This window comes from Dipodomys spectabilis, unplaced genomic scaffold, assembly GCF_019054845.1.
Source record: "Dipodomys spectabilis isolate Male_0828 unplaced genomic scaffold, ASM1905484v1 ptg000108l, whole genome shotgun sequence".
Taxonomy (NCBI): Eukaryota; Metazoa; Chordata; class Mammalia; order Rodentia; family Heteromyidae; genus Dipodomys; species Dipodomys spectabilis.
In genome coordinates this window covers 12,331,278-12,349,312 of record NW_024870785.1, presented here as the reverse complement: position 1 = coordinate 12,349,312, position 18,035 = coordinate 12,331,278, and the positions used below count along the sequence as shown (strand labels likewise).

At 36.8% G+C, this 18,035-nt stretch overlaps 1 protein-coding gene across 1 annotated transcript in view; it reads right to left on the bottom strand.

Annotated features, from left to right (window-relative positions):
- Nucleotides 1-18,035, bottom strand: part of Unc13c (unc-13 homolog C) — a 279,587-nt gene that overhangs the window by 157,210 nt on the left and 104,342 nt on the right. Inside the window, 1 exon segment of the mRNA XM_042687992.1 lies at nucleotides 16,337-16,478. Coding sequence (XP_042543926.1) covers nucleotides 16,337-16,478 — 142 coding nt within the window.

The following is an 18,035-nucleotide window of genomic DNA, read 5'->3' as shown; positions in this document are numbered from 1 at the left end:
GGCTAAGATTTTAATGTCTTTGGTCTTTAAAAATATAGATAGAAGTAAAAATTCAACCACTTGTCTGTTTACTCTCGTTTTGTCTCAGGAAAAGATCCAAAGAAAATCTTATAGTAGCAGGAAAAATAACTTATGAGCTTAACACTCAACACAGTAGAAAAGCCAGAAAGATGTTCCCTTTGCTAGCTTTTTATAAAATAAGACCCCAGAGTGCATACAAGCCCTTAAACACAAGAGATTTAATTAATTTTTTAACCTGAGAACAGCAGGCAAAATAAGTAGAGAACGCTAGGATAATAAAGATTGGTAAATATTTTGTAATCAATTTCTTTACACGAAATATCCTGTCTCACTTTGATGGGACAATGTATATGTGCATATACATATACATTCACCTAAATACAATTTGTGAAAATAGTTATATACATAAAACTTCAATGAAGTCCATTTTTTGTTTTTAGTTATTTACTTATTTTTTTTTTTTTTACTTATTTAAAGGTGATGTGCAGAGGGATTACAATGACACGAATCAGGTAATAAGTACATTTCCCTTTGTACAGTGTCTTCTATTCCCTCACTGTCTCCCAGTCCCTCCTTCCCATCTCCACCCTCGAGTTGTGTAGTTCATGATCATCAGTGTCCAGTGCACTCCACTGCCGCACTTTTCACTTCCCCCCCTCAAGTTCTACACCTTCCCAAAGACATACATGTGAATACACCATACATAAAGAAAACATTGTATATATACAATATATAACACATATAACCAGATGCTTACTGATGCAGTTTAGTTTCTATACATTATATATTATATATATACATTATGCAGTAAAAAGAGAGATAATACAATCTTTCCAAATATCTACTTGAAATAACTCACACAGTAACTTCAGACATTGGCACTTTGACCTTTCCAGTGATCCCTGAGCCAGCTAATTGCTCATGAAGCAACCTTTTCTCTGCATAAACTTGCCGGAGTGGACACTGCTATTTGCAACTGAGAATGTCAGCTATAATAATAACTTCAGAGGCACGGAAAGGGCTCCAAGTGACAACCCTAAAATATAGAACTGACTCTGGAGAAGATGCAAGGGCAGATGGAAGATTTAATTGCCCTGGGATACTGAGCCAATGCATTTTGATACAATATGCAAGAGCAGAACAGCTGGTCCAGCTGTGCTAGCTGTATATCTGACTCCAACCACATGCCTCCAGCCGAGGCGTCTTCTTGAGGGAATGGTGGAATAGCATTCAGCGGGCTGGCATATACTCTTACAGAATCTTGATACCTTCCAAATCCATACTGTAGTCAATGCTCTCAAACTTGAGCTGGATGAATCTGTAAGCAGAGGTGAAAGGCAGCACAGCTTTGCCAAAAGAGGTTCGCTCTCTTGCATCCTGCCGTGTAAATTGACTTGAGAATATCATAATTTGGAACTCCGCAAGGTGGAGAAAAGCTGGCTGCTTTTGTGTCCAAAAAAACTATAGCTAGATAAGCAGAGGCTTCCAAGTGCAACTTTAAATAGAGATAAAATTGTTGCTCCTGGACATTTCTAGAACTTTCCTTTTTTAGGTCTCTGAGAGGCTCAGAAGGGGAAATTAGTGGTGGAGATCAGATTAAAGGTGTTGTGTTCTCACCCTAGCATATTACTTTGCCAGGCCTGAGGGTTAAAGGAGACAAATTAGAACACAGAAGCCAACAGCTAAGAGTTAAAACTTCCAGTCTTATGTGGTTATTCACTCATAAAATTGTCTTGAAAGCCTAATGAAAGTGTAAGATTCCCCCCCCCCCCGCAAAAAAAAGAAATTAAGAAAGAAAGAATAAAAGAGAGAAAGAAAAAGAAAGAAAGACAAAACTGGATATAAGGGTCTCACATATGGTAGAATTCATGTATATTTTATTCTTTATAACTTTCTGTTACAATAAAAATTATACTTCAAAATATCTTCTGGTAACTGTACATAATCTCATTTCAACTGAGGCAGGAAGGTACAGCATTGATTTAAAAACCTATGGGCCACAAACCTCTAAGAGCCATTTGGAAACAGCCTTTCAAAGAGTAATTAAATTCTCGACTTACAGCCTAATTCCTTAAACTCTGACCCACTAAGTGGAAATACTATAGACACTCAGCTTTCACATTTCCTCTGACTGATTTAGTATGAATGATGTAACCATTTCCATTGCCATATTGGTTTTGAATTGGTTACTGAATCCCTAACCCTGCTATTTCTGAGTATTTTGACTTTTGTTATAGTAGATGGAAAAATCCATAACTCTGTAACAATTCAGAGAAACTTCCCACTTGTTTTCTGCATCTTTTATTTCTGAGAATATCACAATAGGCAGCCCAGGTTGGCCTTGAACTTGTGATTCTCTGTCCTCAGCCTCTAAGGGCAGCGATTATGGACATGAGTCACCATACCCTGCTTTCACAGGACATTTATTATGGGAGTTAGTAAAATAACAACTGGCATTTTAAGTTTTCTCCAAGATTTCCTTTGTAGTATTTGGGTATTATAAATTTATGTGTAAGTTAGTGACATAAGAAATGATAAAAAATGAAATTACATTATTAGCATGTTTTCTTTAAAAAAGGCAAAGTGATGCAAGAAAGTCCATGTGCATTAAGGTATCACAGAGTCAAAAGGCAAGGAATGCTCATTCCCCTAGAACACATTTCAACTATCACAACTAGATCACAAAATACCATATAATCTTTATAACTAATGATTTCTCCTTATGTATAGTGTCATGGCAGGCTAAACAAATAGTTTTGTGTGTGTGTGTGCTGGTACTAGGGCTTGAGCTTAGAGCCTGGGTACTGTTCTTGAGGTTTTTTTGTTTTGTCTTGTTTTTTGCTCAAGTCTGGTGCTCTATCACTTGAGCTACAGCTTCACTTTGGGCTTTTTGGTGGTTAATAAGAAATTAGAATCTGCCACATTTATCTGGCTAGGCTGGCTTTCAACCTCAATCTTCAGATCTCACCTGCCTGAGTAGCTAGGATTATGGTTTGAACCATCTGCACCTGGCTAGGATTAATTAATTTTAACAGCTGTTTTGTGAGTTGTTAAAATAGCATTAAAAATTATATAACACAAAAATACTGATAATGAAAACAATGTTTAACAATATGAAACAATTGCTAAAATATTAAAATAGTATATAATCCTAATATAAGATATAAACTTAACTCAGTAATTATCAGTTACTATCAAATAATAAAAATAAAAGTTTTGCTTGCTCAAGCAAATCTTTAGTGTTCATTGTGCTGCAAAGAGAGATACAATGTAGAAAAAGCAGGAAATTGTCCTCTGAAGTAAGCAAAAGAGATGTGTGTGTGTGTGTGTGTGTGTGTGTGTGTGTGTGCATGCATACATATATGTCACTTGGTACATCGATAGGCACATAAACTTCCATGTATATGATTAGAGATATAGATGTCAAGATTTTTTACAATGATTATTATTTTTGGGGGGGGGTCCGGTCATGGGGCCTGAACTATGGGCCTGGGCGCTGTCCCTCAGCTCTTCAGCTCAAGGCTAGCACTCTACCACTTGAGCCACAGCGCCACTTCCAGCTTTTTTTCCCTTTTTGCTTATGTGGTGCTGAGGAATCAAACCCAGGGCCTCAGGCATGCAAAGCAAGCGCTCTACCACTGAGCTACCTTCCCAGCCCTACAATGATTATTTTCATAGGATTTAATCTGAATTTGGCACATAATAAATTATGGAGAAGCACTTCTGGATATTGGTTATGAAAGAAGGCTCAAGTAGATTATTCATGGTATCTGAATATGACCTCAGACCAAGCCCAACAACAAAAGAATGGAGAAACGGCATGTGATGGTATACCCGCACAATGCAAAATATTTTAAAAACATGTTAGTACTATAAATGAACAGTACTAAAAATGTTAGTACTATAAATGAATAACCTAGAGAGATATTACAAAATGCATAAAACTCAGAAAGAATCATGCTAATTGCACAAAGTCATTATCATATTTAAAATGTGTGAATGGCATTGTAGGTCTACCACACCATAGTAAAATTGGTCTGGTTCTACCATTTGTTAATTATTATATTTGTTCACCTTTCTAAGCCTTAGTTTTTAAATGCCTAATGATGGTATTAAGTAACCGATGTGTGTGTGTGTGTGTCAGAAGAGCACACAGACCATATAGATATCATGGACAGTAACTGTAAATATCTGTTGAAAGAGTGTACTCTTTAGCCTCACATTTAGTTGATGAAGTCTGTATTTTTAGACTGTCTTCCACAGTTGCATTCCATGAATCATGTGGAAGATATGAAAGTGGCTAACTTCCAAGACAGAAATGCACTTCCTAAGAAAATGTAATGTGTGTGTTCAGTTTGCCTTACTTGACAAGCTTTGTTAAAATAACTGCTGAAAATGGAAGCTCAAACAAGAAAAATACGAGATTGCTGGGAGCAGGTGGAGCTATTCACAATTCTATGTAAACTAAGAATGATGGACAGGAAAGTATAAAGTCCCATTAGGGGCCAGAGAAACCAAATGCCATAGGATGCTCAAAGCGGCAGCTCACAGGTCAGAAAGAAGAGCTGATGGGAGTCAGCCCAGACTCTTTTATTTTTTAACTTCTTTATAGTGGTATTAGGGTTTCAATTCAGGGCCTCACAAGTTGCTGAGCTGGCACTCTAGCACTTGTTCTATGACTTCATCCATGCTTTTAGCTGGTTATTTTGGAGATGGAATCCTGAAGATTTTTCTGCCCAAACTGGCTTCAAACCTTGATCCTCCAGATCTCAGCCTCCTGATCATCTCACAATATAGGAGTGGGACAACAGTACAGGGCCCCAGTCTATCTCTTTGATGATGAGTTCATGTCCAGGACTTGGCTGTGCTCTAAAGAAGGGATATATGCTCCAACTCAAAGTTCTTTCTACTGTCCAGTAGGAAGGCAGCTCTTTTTATTGTCCAACTTGATGGTCAATCAACACAGATTTGGATGTTTAGATGATTCAGAGTTTGACATACATGATATTTTCTAAATGGATATCAGTTGTATACTCACTGCACATGCACAGATAGATTTAAACTGGGCACCCAATTTAGTCAGGATCCACCTGCTCACTTCTGTACTCAGCGCCTACAACCATCCATGAAATATCAGATGCACATGACAAGCAAATATCATTCAAGACATTAAGCCTAGGTCATTCATTTTTACCACTGTACCACTGTACTGCAGGATTCTTATGAATCCTTTTAAACTGAAACCTGACTCACCCAGGGGAACAAAAAAAGGATGAACCCTACTCCTCTGTAGTTACAAACTGTAGAGTGATAAAACATACCGCCCCTTGCCTGGTTAAGAGAACCCAATTACATACATACATATATATATATATATATATATATATATTTAAAGTATGCATTTATAAATGTATTAATTCAGTCAAAAGCAGTCAGAAGTCAGCAGTCAATACAAGAAAACACTCTTGGGAATTTAATATGGATATTACTTATACTATGATAAAACTAGAGAAGGATGGGCCCCCATGGGAAGCTGCTACATAGTCTCTGCTGGAAGAACATAGGGAAGAGGTGGTATTATTAGACCCTGGAAGCTGAGGATACAAGCACATGGAAGAGCTGAGAGGTAGGGGTAGACCACAGAAGGACTCCAGTTAACATGAGCTTGAATGATAAAGAGAGACCTAGACCTATGGGGATGCCTGACCTCTAAGGCAAAAAGTATCTGGGTATCTCTCATTTTCTGACATTTGATATATCTGTAGTTCCTTCTCCTGGATGAATTTAATGTGCAAGGGAGTCTGGAAAAGATAGCCTGCAGAGTTGAGTTCCCGGAGATACAAAGAAGTAAGAGAAACTTTAGGGAGTAAGTAGAAGAACAAACAGATCAGCACATATGTCAGATCTAGGTAGAAAATGTTACAGAGCTGCCTAAAGCTATTATATTTAGTCTGGACCTTCCAATATTTCTTTGCCTTTTTTTGAAAGGTCTTAGCATATGCATCTTTTCTGTTTTGTTTTGTTGTTTGTACTTTTTTTAAATTTATTTTTTTTTTTTTTTTGGGGTCCGGTTGTGGGGCCTGAACTCTGGGCCTGGGCGCTGTCCCTCAGCTCTTCAGCTCAAGGCTAGTGCTCTACCACTTGAGCCACAGCACCACTTCCGGCTTTTTTCTTTTTTGCTTATGTGGTGCTGAGGAATCGAACCCAGGGCCTAGAGCATGCAAGGCAAGCGCTCTACCACTGAGCCACCTTCCCAGCCCTGTGCTGCTTTTTTTTTGAGGCAAGGAGATGGAGTTCTTGGTACATAGCCCAGGTTGGCATCAAACTTGCAATCCTCCTGCTTCAGTCTCCTAAGTAGCAAAACTATAGGCATGCATCATTGTTCCTGGTTTAGCATGAATCCTTTACACATAAAATTCTTAAAATACTAAAGGTATTTTTTAAGAGTGCATCATCCCACTCTTATATTAGAAAATAAACAGAAAATATGGAATAGTGGAATCAGGAGTGGTTATTCAAGCCTGTAATTTTAGCTACTTGGGAGGCAGCTACTTTGAGGCTAGCCTGGGCATAAAGTTTGTGGCACTCCATTTCAACCAATGGCTAGGAATGGTAGCATGTGCCTATACATTAATCCCCAGTGACACAGGGAAGTACAAGAGGAGGACTGTAGTTAAGGCCAGCCCAGTGAGACCCTAATTCAACAATAGGGGCTGCAGGCATGGTGAAAGTGATAGGAGTCCAGTATAACAAGAGTGAGGCTGTGAATTCAATCCCTAGCACCATACTCACATACATACGCGTGAGCGCACGCGCACATACACACACAAACCAACACTATTGGACAAGGCAACACATGTACTCTAAATCGTCACAAATAGGGAAAGTTCTATTTACCATTTTTCTTAATATTTCAGTTATATCCTGAAATTCCTTTTGAATTGTTATTCCCTTTGAGTTATCATATACTGTTTAACTATATAAAATACGAACATGCCTTAGTCATTTACACATTCTTTATATACAGTAGACTGACATCTAGGTCTTTACTGTTACAAATAGTACTGGTACAAAGAAAAACTTAACTGTATAGTTTATGAACTAGCAAAAACAGTGTAGAGAAAAAATTGTTAAAAATAGATTTGAAGATCTGTGGTGCACACCTATAATCCGGGGAGGCTAAGGCAAAAGGATTGTCAATCAGACACCAACTTGGACTACACAGTGAATTCTAGCGAGCCTGGGCTACACAGTAAGATCTTGCCTAAACCAAAACCAAACCAAACACAATTTTTCAAGGTGGATTTCCTAGGTTGAATATGTGTAGTAATTATTTGAACATAGACATACATTCACACATGTATACACTACTAGAATATTCTCCAAGAAATATTATATGTGCTTAGCCTGCACTCGATTCTCTACTCTCTCATTAATAGTAAGATGAGCATCTTTTAATCTTTTCTAATAAGGGCATTGAAAAATCTATGCCCTTTTTTCATTGACTTTTGAATAGTAAACTAATCACACATGAAATGACATAGGCTTGTGTATTTATTCACTACTTTCCCATGCTAATGCCTCAGAGAAGGAAAAAAAAATGAATAGAAGATCCCCCAATCATCCTAGGACACTTCTCCATAGATAAACACCACGCTTTTTGACAGGAGAACATAAATTATACCAAATAAGGAAGCAAAACTTATCTCTGGCAACAAATCCTTCCTTCAGCCATATCATTGTCTTTCCCTCTCTCTCAAGAAACTGAAGTAATAATGACATGCTAGTAGCATATCACAGTTGCATCCATTTCTTAAACCAGACTTTATCTGAACAACAACCTTAATCTTAAAGGTAAACACTGCTAACTGCCATTCCTTCTCATCGAAATATCACCAACACATGAAAATGTGGCAACAGGCTTACAGAAAACCTTAGCCCTAATCATTGTGGAATTGTTTCAGAAATCTTAGGCAATACACTCCAATTAACTTTTCCACTTAAAACTAAGCTTTAACCAATTACCTGGAATAGAGCAATGCTGCTTGAGAATTCATAAAATAGGAATGTTGGTTGTACTACAGTTTTCTCTAGATGTTTGCTGAGTATTATGCAAAAGGGGAAAGAGACACAATTTTTTAAAGGCCAACTCATTGCACAGATCTAACAAAACTTGCAATATTTTGGCATTTGTATATATTTATTTGCCCAGTTCCAGGGTTTGAACTCAGAGCTACGTGCTTGCTCAGCTGGCATGTTTTCAGCCCCGCTCTCTGCTAATTATTCTGGAGATGGAGTTTTGAGGACTTTTCTGCCTGGGCTACCTTTGAACTTCAATCCTCCAGATCTTAGTCTCTTGAACAGCTAGGACTACACGTGTGAGCCTCAAGCACCCAAATGGTACTAATTTTTGTTATATATTTTGTTTCTGTTGGCTTGAGGGTTTGATCTCAGGACCTCACACTTTCACTTCAGTTATTTTGCTCTTGGTTGATGCTATATCACTTGATCCATAACTCCAGTCCATCTTTTTTGCTGGTTAGAGTCTCATAGATTTTTTTTTTGACTGGCTTTAAAACATGATCCTTAGAACTCAGTCTTCTGAGTAACTAGAATTACAAGTAGGAGGCATTGACACCCATCTTTGCATTTTTAATAATTACCCTTTATCATTAAAATGCAAACTTAAATGCCATGAAACAGAAAAGTAGATACAGATACACATGATATAGCCATAGATAGATAGAGCTAGTGATATTATAGAGACAGAAATAGATATGAACATCTAGGTGAAAAATGTACTAAAAACACATTGGAACATATAAAAAAATTCACAAGTTCCCTGCAGCACTATTTACCATAGCCAAGATATAGAATCAGCCCAGATGTCCCTCTATGGAAGGAGGGACCAAGAAAATGTGGTACATAGCACAATGGAATTTTACTCATCTATTAGAAAGAATGATTTTGTACCATCATAAGGAGATGAAAGACTTGGAAAAAATTATATCAAGTGAAGTAAGCCAGACCCAGAGAAACCAAGGTTGCATGGTTTTCCTTATTTATAGTAGTTAGAATGTCCATATAAATCTACAAGTAAACACATTGGGTGGTATGCAAGTGGTTAAATATGAATTAACTGAAATATAATAGATTCTACAGAGAGCTCAAGTAGTATATTTTTTTTAGAAATACTAGGTCAAAGCTCAACAAAATAAGCACCAAGAAATGGGTACCTGCAAGGGGAGGGAGGGCCAAGGGGAGAGGGGCAGGCAAATAAACGGTAGAAGGGTTGGAGAATGCAATGAAGAATTCATTTTATATACCACAAAATTAAGAAAAGGAAAGGGATGTGTTGAAGTGGGGTAAGATTATTGAAGAGGTGACACTGACAAAGATGCATTATATTCATAAACTGCTTTGTTACATGACATCTCCTTCATACAACTATTTACAGATAATAAAAAATAAAACTTTAAAAAATTCCAAAAGTTTCCGTAATAAAAATTAACCCAATGTAACTGAATATAAACATGGCTTACGTTTTTAAAAAGCAGTATAAATACCTGTTTTAGGTAATAAAAGTACCGATGATTCATATACACTATATATATTATCAATATTGAATAAAAGATATTTCTTAGCTGGTGCTGGTGACTTACACCTGTCATCCTAGCTACTCAGGAAGCTGAGATCTGAGGATCACATTTCAAAGCTAGCCTGAGGAGAAAAGTCTGTGAGACTCTTATCTCCAATAAACTATTCAGAAAAAGCTGAAGTGGTGATGTGGCTCAAGTGGTAGAATGCTAGCCTTGAACAAAAGCAGCTCAGAGACAGAGCCCAGGCCGAGTTTAAACCCCAGGACTGGCAAAAACAAAACAAAAAAAGAAATTCCTTTGGATTGAACCATTTGAAATTGCCATATTTGCAGTCCAAAAGAACTGATATTATTCCTTTCGATAAATAGAAAATCTTTCCTCAAACAACTGAAATAAAAAAAATAAACCTATGATACTGGAAAGGACCTTAGAAAACACTCAGAGACACAATGTTGAAAAACAAACTTTACAATTTAGGCGAGGGTGGGGGATTGGGGATAGGGGGAGTGTAGTTGTGGAGGTGGGAGGAAAGGGATGGTAAGGGGGCAGGAAACAAAGGAGGAGGTAACAATTCTTGATAGGAAATGGACTCATTACCTTGCTTATATAACTGTTACCTCTCTGTACAGTATTTTTACAATAAAAAACATTAAAAAAAAGGATGCAAAATGTTCCCCCGAGTTTGTGTTAGCTTTATATATGGTGCTTTCTTAGGCATACTTAGTTTTATGAGGGTAGAGAGGAAAAGGATTAACATCATTCAGTCACAGTAACAGCTCAAGAAGTTCCTTCCTATTACTAATTTCAGGTCTTTACCTAAGTCAAAATAATTTTGTTCTTTTTATTGTCCCATTTTATAAGTCCAATTCTAGTAAAAAATAGCATCATGGTTTATTTGATAGACACATACTAAAATAAAAGAGCAAATCTATGATGAAGGCTCAAGGCACCATTAAGATTTTATCAGGCAAGCCAGGGGCTCATGGTTCATGCTTGTAATCCTTGCTACTCAGGAGGCTGAGATCTGAGTATTACAGTTTAAAGCCAGCCCCGGCAGGAAAAAGTTTGTGAGGTTCTTATATCCAATTAACCACTAGAAAGGTAGAAGTGGAGGTGTGGCTCAAGGGATAGAGCACTAACCTTGAGTGGAAAAAGCTAAGGGACAGAACCCATGCTCTGAGTTCAAGCCCAAGTATTGACACACATATGCACAAAAAAGTTTAAGAAAAAAGAAAGAGAAAAAGATTTCATCAGGAAGAAAACATTTTGGTAATTGAGAAGTCAGCCAAAATAACGTTTTTTGCACATACAACTAAGACATGCCTTTGTAGCTTCTTAGAAGAATACCTGTAAGAAGGGAAAATCAGGGACAAGTCATATTGTAAATAAACAAAGAAGACACTTGCATAGGTAAGAAATCAACTTTAGAAATTTTCCCTTAAAAACAATCATGAAGTAAATCTATGTTCAGTGAATTCTTTCTCTGTAGAGAGTAATGGTGCTGGTAATGAGAAACAAATACCCAGAAAACCTGGTTTTATATTGTATGGATCTAAGACAGTAGAAATCTGCAGACTTGCAGTTGGGCTAGGAATAGTAGCATGGCAACCTTCTTTTCCTGCTTTCAGAATAGTTGATGAACATGAGGTGCATCCAAGATGTAGAGAAAAGAACTAAGTAGAGACTGACTGGCATTATAGTGTCTGGGTTCTTGAAAACACTAGCTGTTTCAGATTGTTTGAAGTACCTTTACTAGATGTATTACATTCAGGGAAAGTTACTTTAGAGCTGACTAGCCAAGTAATGTAAGCCCAGAGCTTCCTTCTGTCTTTCTTTCTTCCTGTCTGTCTCTCTCTCTCACACACAGATCCTTCCTAATCTCTTCTCCATGGACTGTACCAAGAGAGATTCCTACAATACAGTCCTTTAGTTTCTCCAACGACTGTTGTTGATTCTAATTCAATTGTTCTGTGAAGTTTTGCAAGACTGTGTTTGAATTCCTTCGGTTTTCAATTTAAAATGCAGTGCTGTTCATGGCACCTTGCCCCTCTGCCTACAGAGTTTGGCAGTGCTGTCTTTAGGGAGGCATTGTGATCTGATATTATATGGTTTGTTGACTGCGAATAAATTCTTTTTTGGTGACCCTAAGTTCATATTCCGTGAAGATCAGTTCAGATCTCTTTCCACACTCTCTACTTTATCTTTCAAAACCCTTAGGTTCGACTGTGATGCCATAATTTAAAAAATTCCCTTCTATTTTCTCCACAGTATGCAGATGTCATAAGTGATATGGCTGGCTAGTATTTCTTCCTATTTTTAGGCATATTTATAAGGTAGACAAGGCTCAATAAAAATGTAAAATGTCTAATTATGTAAGAGTGTGACTAGACTCTGTTTTAAACAACTGTCTAAACAATAACAAATAACAGGCAAATGCCAATCCTAACAGTGTAAGCTAGCTCTGGCACCTAAGATGATGTTCCTTCCCATGAGGCCTAGGAAAGGGTGATGCTGGGGAGGCAGGCAATAAATCAAGCCCTTGATTGTGTTCCGATGTCATTTTAAAATACTTATCTGTGGTACCATGCAGTTATTTTTATTTAATTGTAATGTTAAATAAGGTATCTCCTATAGAGAGCAGCTTATATTTAATTTATGCTCATCCCTGGCAGAGAAGAACATGGCATGGTGAGACTCAGCGACTTTAGGCACTGTGCCTGCCACCACAGCTGGGTTGCTGGAAATTAAATGTGGCTCACAAACACTTCAAAATGGCCAAGGCAATCAGTTCTCTGAACAACAGTGTTACGAAGCTGTGATGCCTTTTTTTTTTTTTTTTTTTTTGTTGTTATCTCACCTCTTAAGGAATAATTTTCTCATATCCATCTCCCATTAGGAAAGCAAGATTCAAAGAAGTTAAGGGATTTCATGGAAGCCAAGAAGAATGTTAAGTCCAGAGCAGTTCTAGAACTAAGGTTTATAATCTTGTTGGACACATAACTTTCGGGTATAAGGTGGAATCACAATACTTGCTATGGTTCAGTGCTCTGCCTAGCATGGTCACTCAGAGAAGGAGGAAAAGCTGCTCATGAGTTCAGATGCATAAACTGAAGGTGTACACATCACTACCATTCCAATTTAACATCAACATAAATGACAGCATTTTTGCATTGTAGCCATGGGCAGTGTTGAATAGTCTAATATTATACTTTTCTCTTCCTCTCCCTCTCCCTCTTCTTCTTCTCTCCCCGCTTCCTTCCCTCCCCTTCTCATATGCCCCCCAACCCCTGCCAGTACTATGGTTCGAACTCCAGGCCTCCCACTCTTTCTTGGCTTTTATATTCAAGGGACAGTGCTCGAGTCATGTCTATATTTTTATCTTTTTGCTGGTTAATTTAGAGATAAGATTTATTTGCCTGTGCTGGTTCTGAACAATGCTTTTTTAGACCTCTGATTAGCTAGGATTACAGGCATGAGATACCAGCACCTAGCTAACATAATCCTTTATTGCAATTAAAAGAGTTTAAGCAACTTTTCTCTTACTGTCACTTTTATGATCTACCTCTAAGTCTTCCTGTAGAAAAGAGTTAGCACAAAATTTTTTTTTATTTCAGAAAGTAGTAATAAAAATAAGGCAACTAGGTTCTAGCTATAGAAGCCCCAGAAAACCTACCAACAACTTCATATATGTGTGTGTATACATATATATATATATATATATATATATATAAATAGTCTTCAATGTAGAGTCATGGTTCGGGTGGTAGAATGCTAAGTAATCCAAATGAGAGCCTGGATGGCCATATTCAAGCTCCAGTACTGGTGCGCCATGTGTACACATGCACACACATATGCACATACATACACACGCAAAGTAAGTCTTTTACCTCTTCCATTTCTTACTCAAATGGGCACACTACAGTGTGATTTTTTTCCCCTTCTAACCCACCAGGAGAAACTTCTTCCCCTTCCCTCTTGAGAGAATAATTTATGATAGGCATAGAAAATTTCATTACTTGTAGCAGAGGAAAATAAAATCAAACGACTTCATTAATCCATCATTAATCAGGAAATGATTAACCATACACCCTACTAGGTTCAAGACCATAGATAATGAGCACCTTAGGTTTCTATAAAACTTTCATCATCTTCAAAGTAGTTCTGTTTTTATACTATCTCAACTAATCTTTATGTGCTGTCTTAAAAATTAGATGTGTTTACAGCTCCTTCCAACCGAAACTACCACAAGGGCTTAATGAGTCATGCCTCTGTTCTCTGTTACCCTTTCTAGAACCTCCCACTCTAGAGTCATATAACCTCCACCTTTGGAAGATTAAAGTCTCATAATCTTGTTTTAACCTGTAGTAAGGGAGGTAAAATTAAAATGGAAATTACTTAGCATAAAAATCTCCAGTGGGTATCAAAATGTCTTTAATGGGAGATAATTAAAAATTTTAAACCAAATCCAAGAGTTGAAATTATTTAAATTGCATTTTCATTTTTACCAGGTTTCTGTTTCCCTGCTCCAGGTTACTAGCACTCTGTTAAGTGAAGTATCTAGCTATAAGGAAAGCCACATTTCCTGTGTCATAGATGTGTCTTATATGGAGACTGTTTGTGGCATTCGCTCCACTATTACTCACTGAGTTTCAACTTCTCATCACTAAAACCAGACTTTCAAATCCTTTGCCCAAAATGTGTTCTCTGGTTCTATTTTAGCAGTATTTTCATGTATGCATGTATGCATGCATGCATGCATGTATGTATGAATGTATGTATGTATGTATGCATGTATCTATCTAGCTATCTATCTATCATCTGTCTATGTTTCTATTCCTATGTATTGTGCCCCTTTTGGACCTACTATTCAGTTGGAACTCTTCAACATGAGTATTGCTGTCATATTTGCTCTTTTTTCAAAGTCCTGAAACTCAAACCTTTATTAATATAATAATTATAATTGCACATGAGACTTACATATTAGCTCAACAAATATGATTGGGTGATACATAATTTACCATCCTGATATTTTTCATATTAGAGGGGAAAAGTTAGAAAGTTGTTTCAAATTTTAAAAAGCTATACTAGTAATAAGGTAACAAATTTGACAAGAAATGTACTCACTACCTTATGTATGTAATTGTAACCCCTCTGTACAATAAAAAGAAAAAATTCAATTTTTCAAATATCAAGATCTGTGTTTACACCCCAGGTCACAACGCAGAATTATCAGGACAAGTGAAAGTCAGGATGAATTAACCTGTGATGTGTATACATTTTTCAAAGTCAGATCGTATGTTCACAATGATCTACTTTCTTCTTGCAACACAGAGCTACTAATAAAGGAAAGGTAACTGCTTTATTCTCATGTTCTTTCATACTAAAACAAAAACATATCCAGGGAGCTCAACCATGTTCTCTGCAGTACTAATCACCATAGCCAAGATATGAATACTTCTCTATGGGCAAATGGATCAAGAAAATATGGTATATATACATAATGGAATTTTATTTATATATTAGAAAGAATGCTATTGTACTATTTGTAAGAAAATGGAAAGACTTGTAAAAAATTATATTAAGCAAAGTACGCCAGAACCAGAGAAAAAAAGGTTACTCGGTTTCCCTCATTAGTGGTAGCTAGAATGTGCCTATAAATCTACAAGAAAACACACTAGGTGGCATACCAGTGGTTACAAATGAATTAAGCGAAGTATAATTGACTTTATGAAGACCTAAAATAGAATAACCTTTCAGAAAGACTAGAAAGCCCCAAAAAATCATCACCAGGAAATGGGTACATTCAACAGGGGGAAGGGAGGGCAAAGGAAGAGGGGAAGACAAATGAAGGGTTATAGAGGGAGAATGCAGCCAATAATTCATTCTGTATACCACAAAGCTAAGAAAGGAGAAGGTGTGGACTGAGGAGGGGTGAGACTATTAAAGGAGTGACATAGATCAAGGTGCATTGTATTCATAAACTGCTTTGTTAAATGGCACCTTCTTGTACAACTACTTAAAGATAACCTTAAAAATAAATTACTGAAACTATTGTTTCTGAAGTCAGCAATCTAGAACCTCAGTAATATGAACAGCATCTTAGAGTTCTGAGAACAAGTGACCAAAAGAAAGTTAAAGACAATTTAAATGTAGAGTGCCAGCCATGAGCGAAAAAGCTCCTTAAGAACATGAGGTCTTGAATTCAAGCTCAAGTGCTAGGGCTCACACATACACACGCACATGACACATGGACACAAAAACACTCTCACAGGAAATGAGAAGCAGGCCAGGTTGCTAGCAGGTATTTCTTCATTACATAGGCCTGTGCTGATCTAGTTCTACCACAAAAAGGACCAGCGATGTATCAATTCTATCTATCATTAGGGATCAGGATATTACTGATGTGAACCTGTGAGTTCTGAGCTACCATTGAGTCATCCCAAGTTATAGATCATGTTGTGAACTATTGTTCCCTTCCTACAAAGTCACCCCAATGGTGTCATCTTTTCTCTGAAACATTCCTTTTATTCATACGCTTCTAAAGAATTAATTAGACACATTCTAAGAATATCAAGTAGGTTTACAACATTAAGCTGCACTCATTTTGTACTTCCTCTGATTGCAAAAGTGTAAATTATGACTTGGGCCCTTTGGATGTCTTCCATACATTCTCGAATATTCAAATATTTGTAAAAGTGTTTCCATGATATACTCACAAATAAAACTTTTCATCCCATACTGGATTCAAGTTCCCAAAAATGGTTTTCGTCCTTCTTTTATTTTTTCCAACTTGAACTGTAACGTAGGGGTCGCTTGACCCTGTTTTGTCTTTTGCCTGCAAGCCTTGGGCCGATACCACTGAAATAAGCCAAATAAGCATTTTAATATATTCTCAGAAACAAAACCTCAAGGAATATATTCTCTATGATTTTGTCCTTTGGGTTTGTAGTTGTGTCCCAAAGACTTTAAAAATGTGTAATAGAAGGATAAGTACACTGAACACTAAAATCTTCCTTTGATGGCTGAATAATGTTTGCTTGTGTGTATTAACCCTATTTTCTTTATCCATTCTCATGGAGATTTACATTATTTTCCTACCTTGGCTATTGTCAATGTTGTTATAAGCAAGCTTGAGAGTTTAGGTATCTCTCTCCAACACACAGATTTCTTATAGTAGTGGGACAGTTGGAAAATATGGGAGTTTTGTGCTTTCAAAACAAATGTCCATCCTGTTTATTACTGTGGCTGTTATTAATTTATATTTTCAATAATGGTGTCTAATAGTTCCCTGTCTCCAGATCTTTTACAACACTTGTCATCTTATTTTCATAACAGGCATTCTAACATGTGGGAGGTGACATCTCCTTGTGGTTTTTAATCTGCATATTCTTGATCATTAGTGATATTGATCATTTTCCCCCATACATCTTATTGATTAGTTCTATTTTTTTGAGATCTGTTCAGGTCCTTTGCTCATTTTTAAATAGACAAAAGAGAATGTAATCCTTTTATTCACAACAGCTTGTATAAACTTGGAGGAAATTATGTTGAGTGAAATATGCTAGGAGCAGAAAGACAAATATATGATGTTACCCTATGTGTAACCTAAAAAGGTTCCTCTCAAGAAGACAATGGGGGTTACCAGAAGTTAGGATGGTTGGAAGGAGGTAGAATGGAAAGATGTGCACTGAATGTATCTTTATAATTTGATAGGAAGATCCATGGTAAGACAGATGCCACAGGAAATATCACATGCTATATTCCTCAAACATGTGCAGGGCGAATGTTACATAGTCTTACAACAAAATTAATAAATATGAGGTAATGCATTTGTCAACTAGCCATAATGTATACATACTTCAAAACATTCAGTGTACATGACTTAAAACATACAATGTTGTCTATAAAAAAAACCTAGTAAGTCCTATGGTTAGTATTTACCTCTACCTCTAATGACCAGCATTTTACATATGCAAACTCACTGTTCATGCAGATTATTGTCCAAACATGACTCTGCATGTACAATATTCAGCATAATTTCAAAAGACTGTGATTTAAAACTTTTGTATGGATTTGCATTCAGTATTGATAATCAACTCAGCTAAAGAATTATTGATATTTCACATTATAAATATGAGTGCAGGTGAAAGCTTACTAGACACTAACGGTCTGTGTAGGCATTTGCTGTTAACATCACAAGCCATTTTAGAAGTTCTGAATTGTTCCATTTATTTACGTGGTATCGCTAACTCTAATGGCATCCATTCAAGGATCCAATGGGTAATTGACAAAGAACTAAAATTATTTCTCATTTAAAAAATGTATTGGAGAGATTATTGGCCACACTTGTAATCGATGGCAGATAATTAAAAAAAATCTAAATTCTTATAGTGTTCCAGCTATTGTTGAATGTAT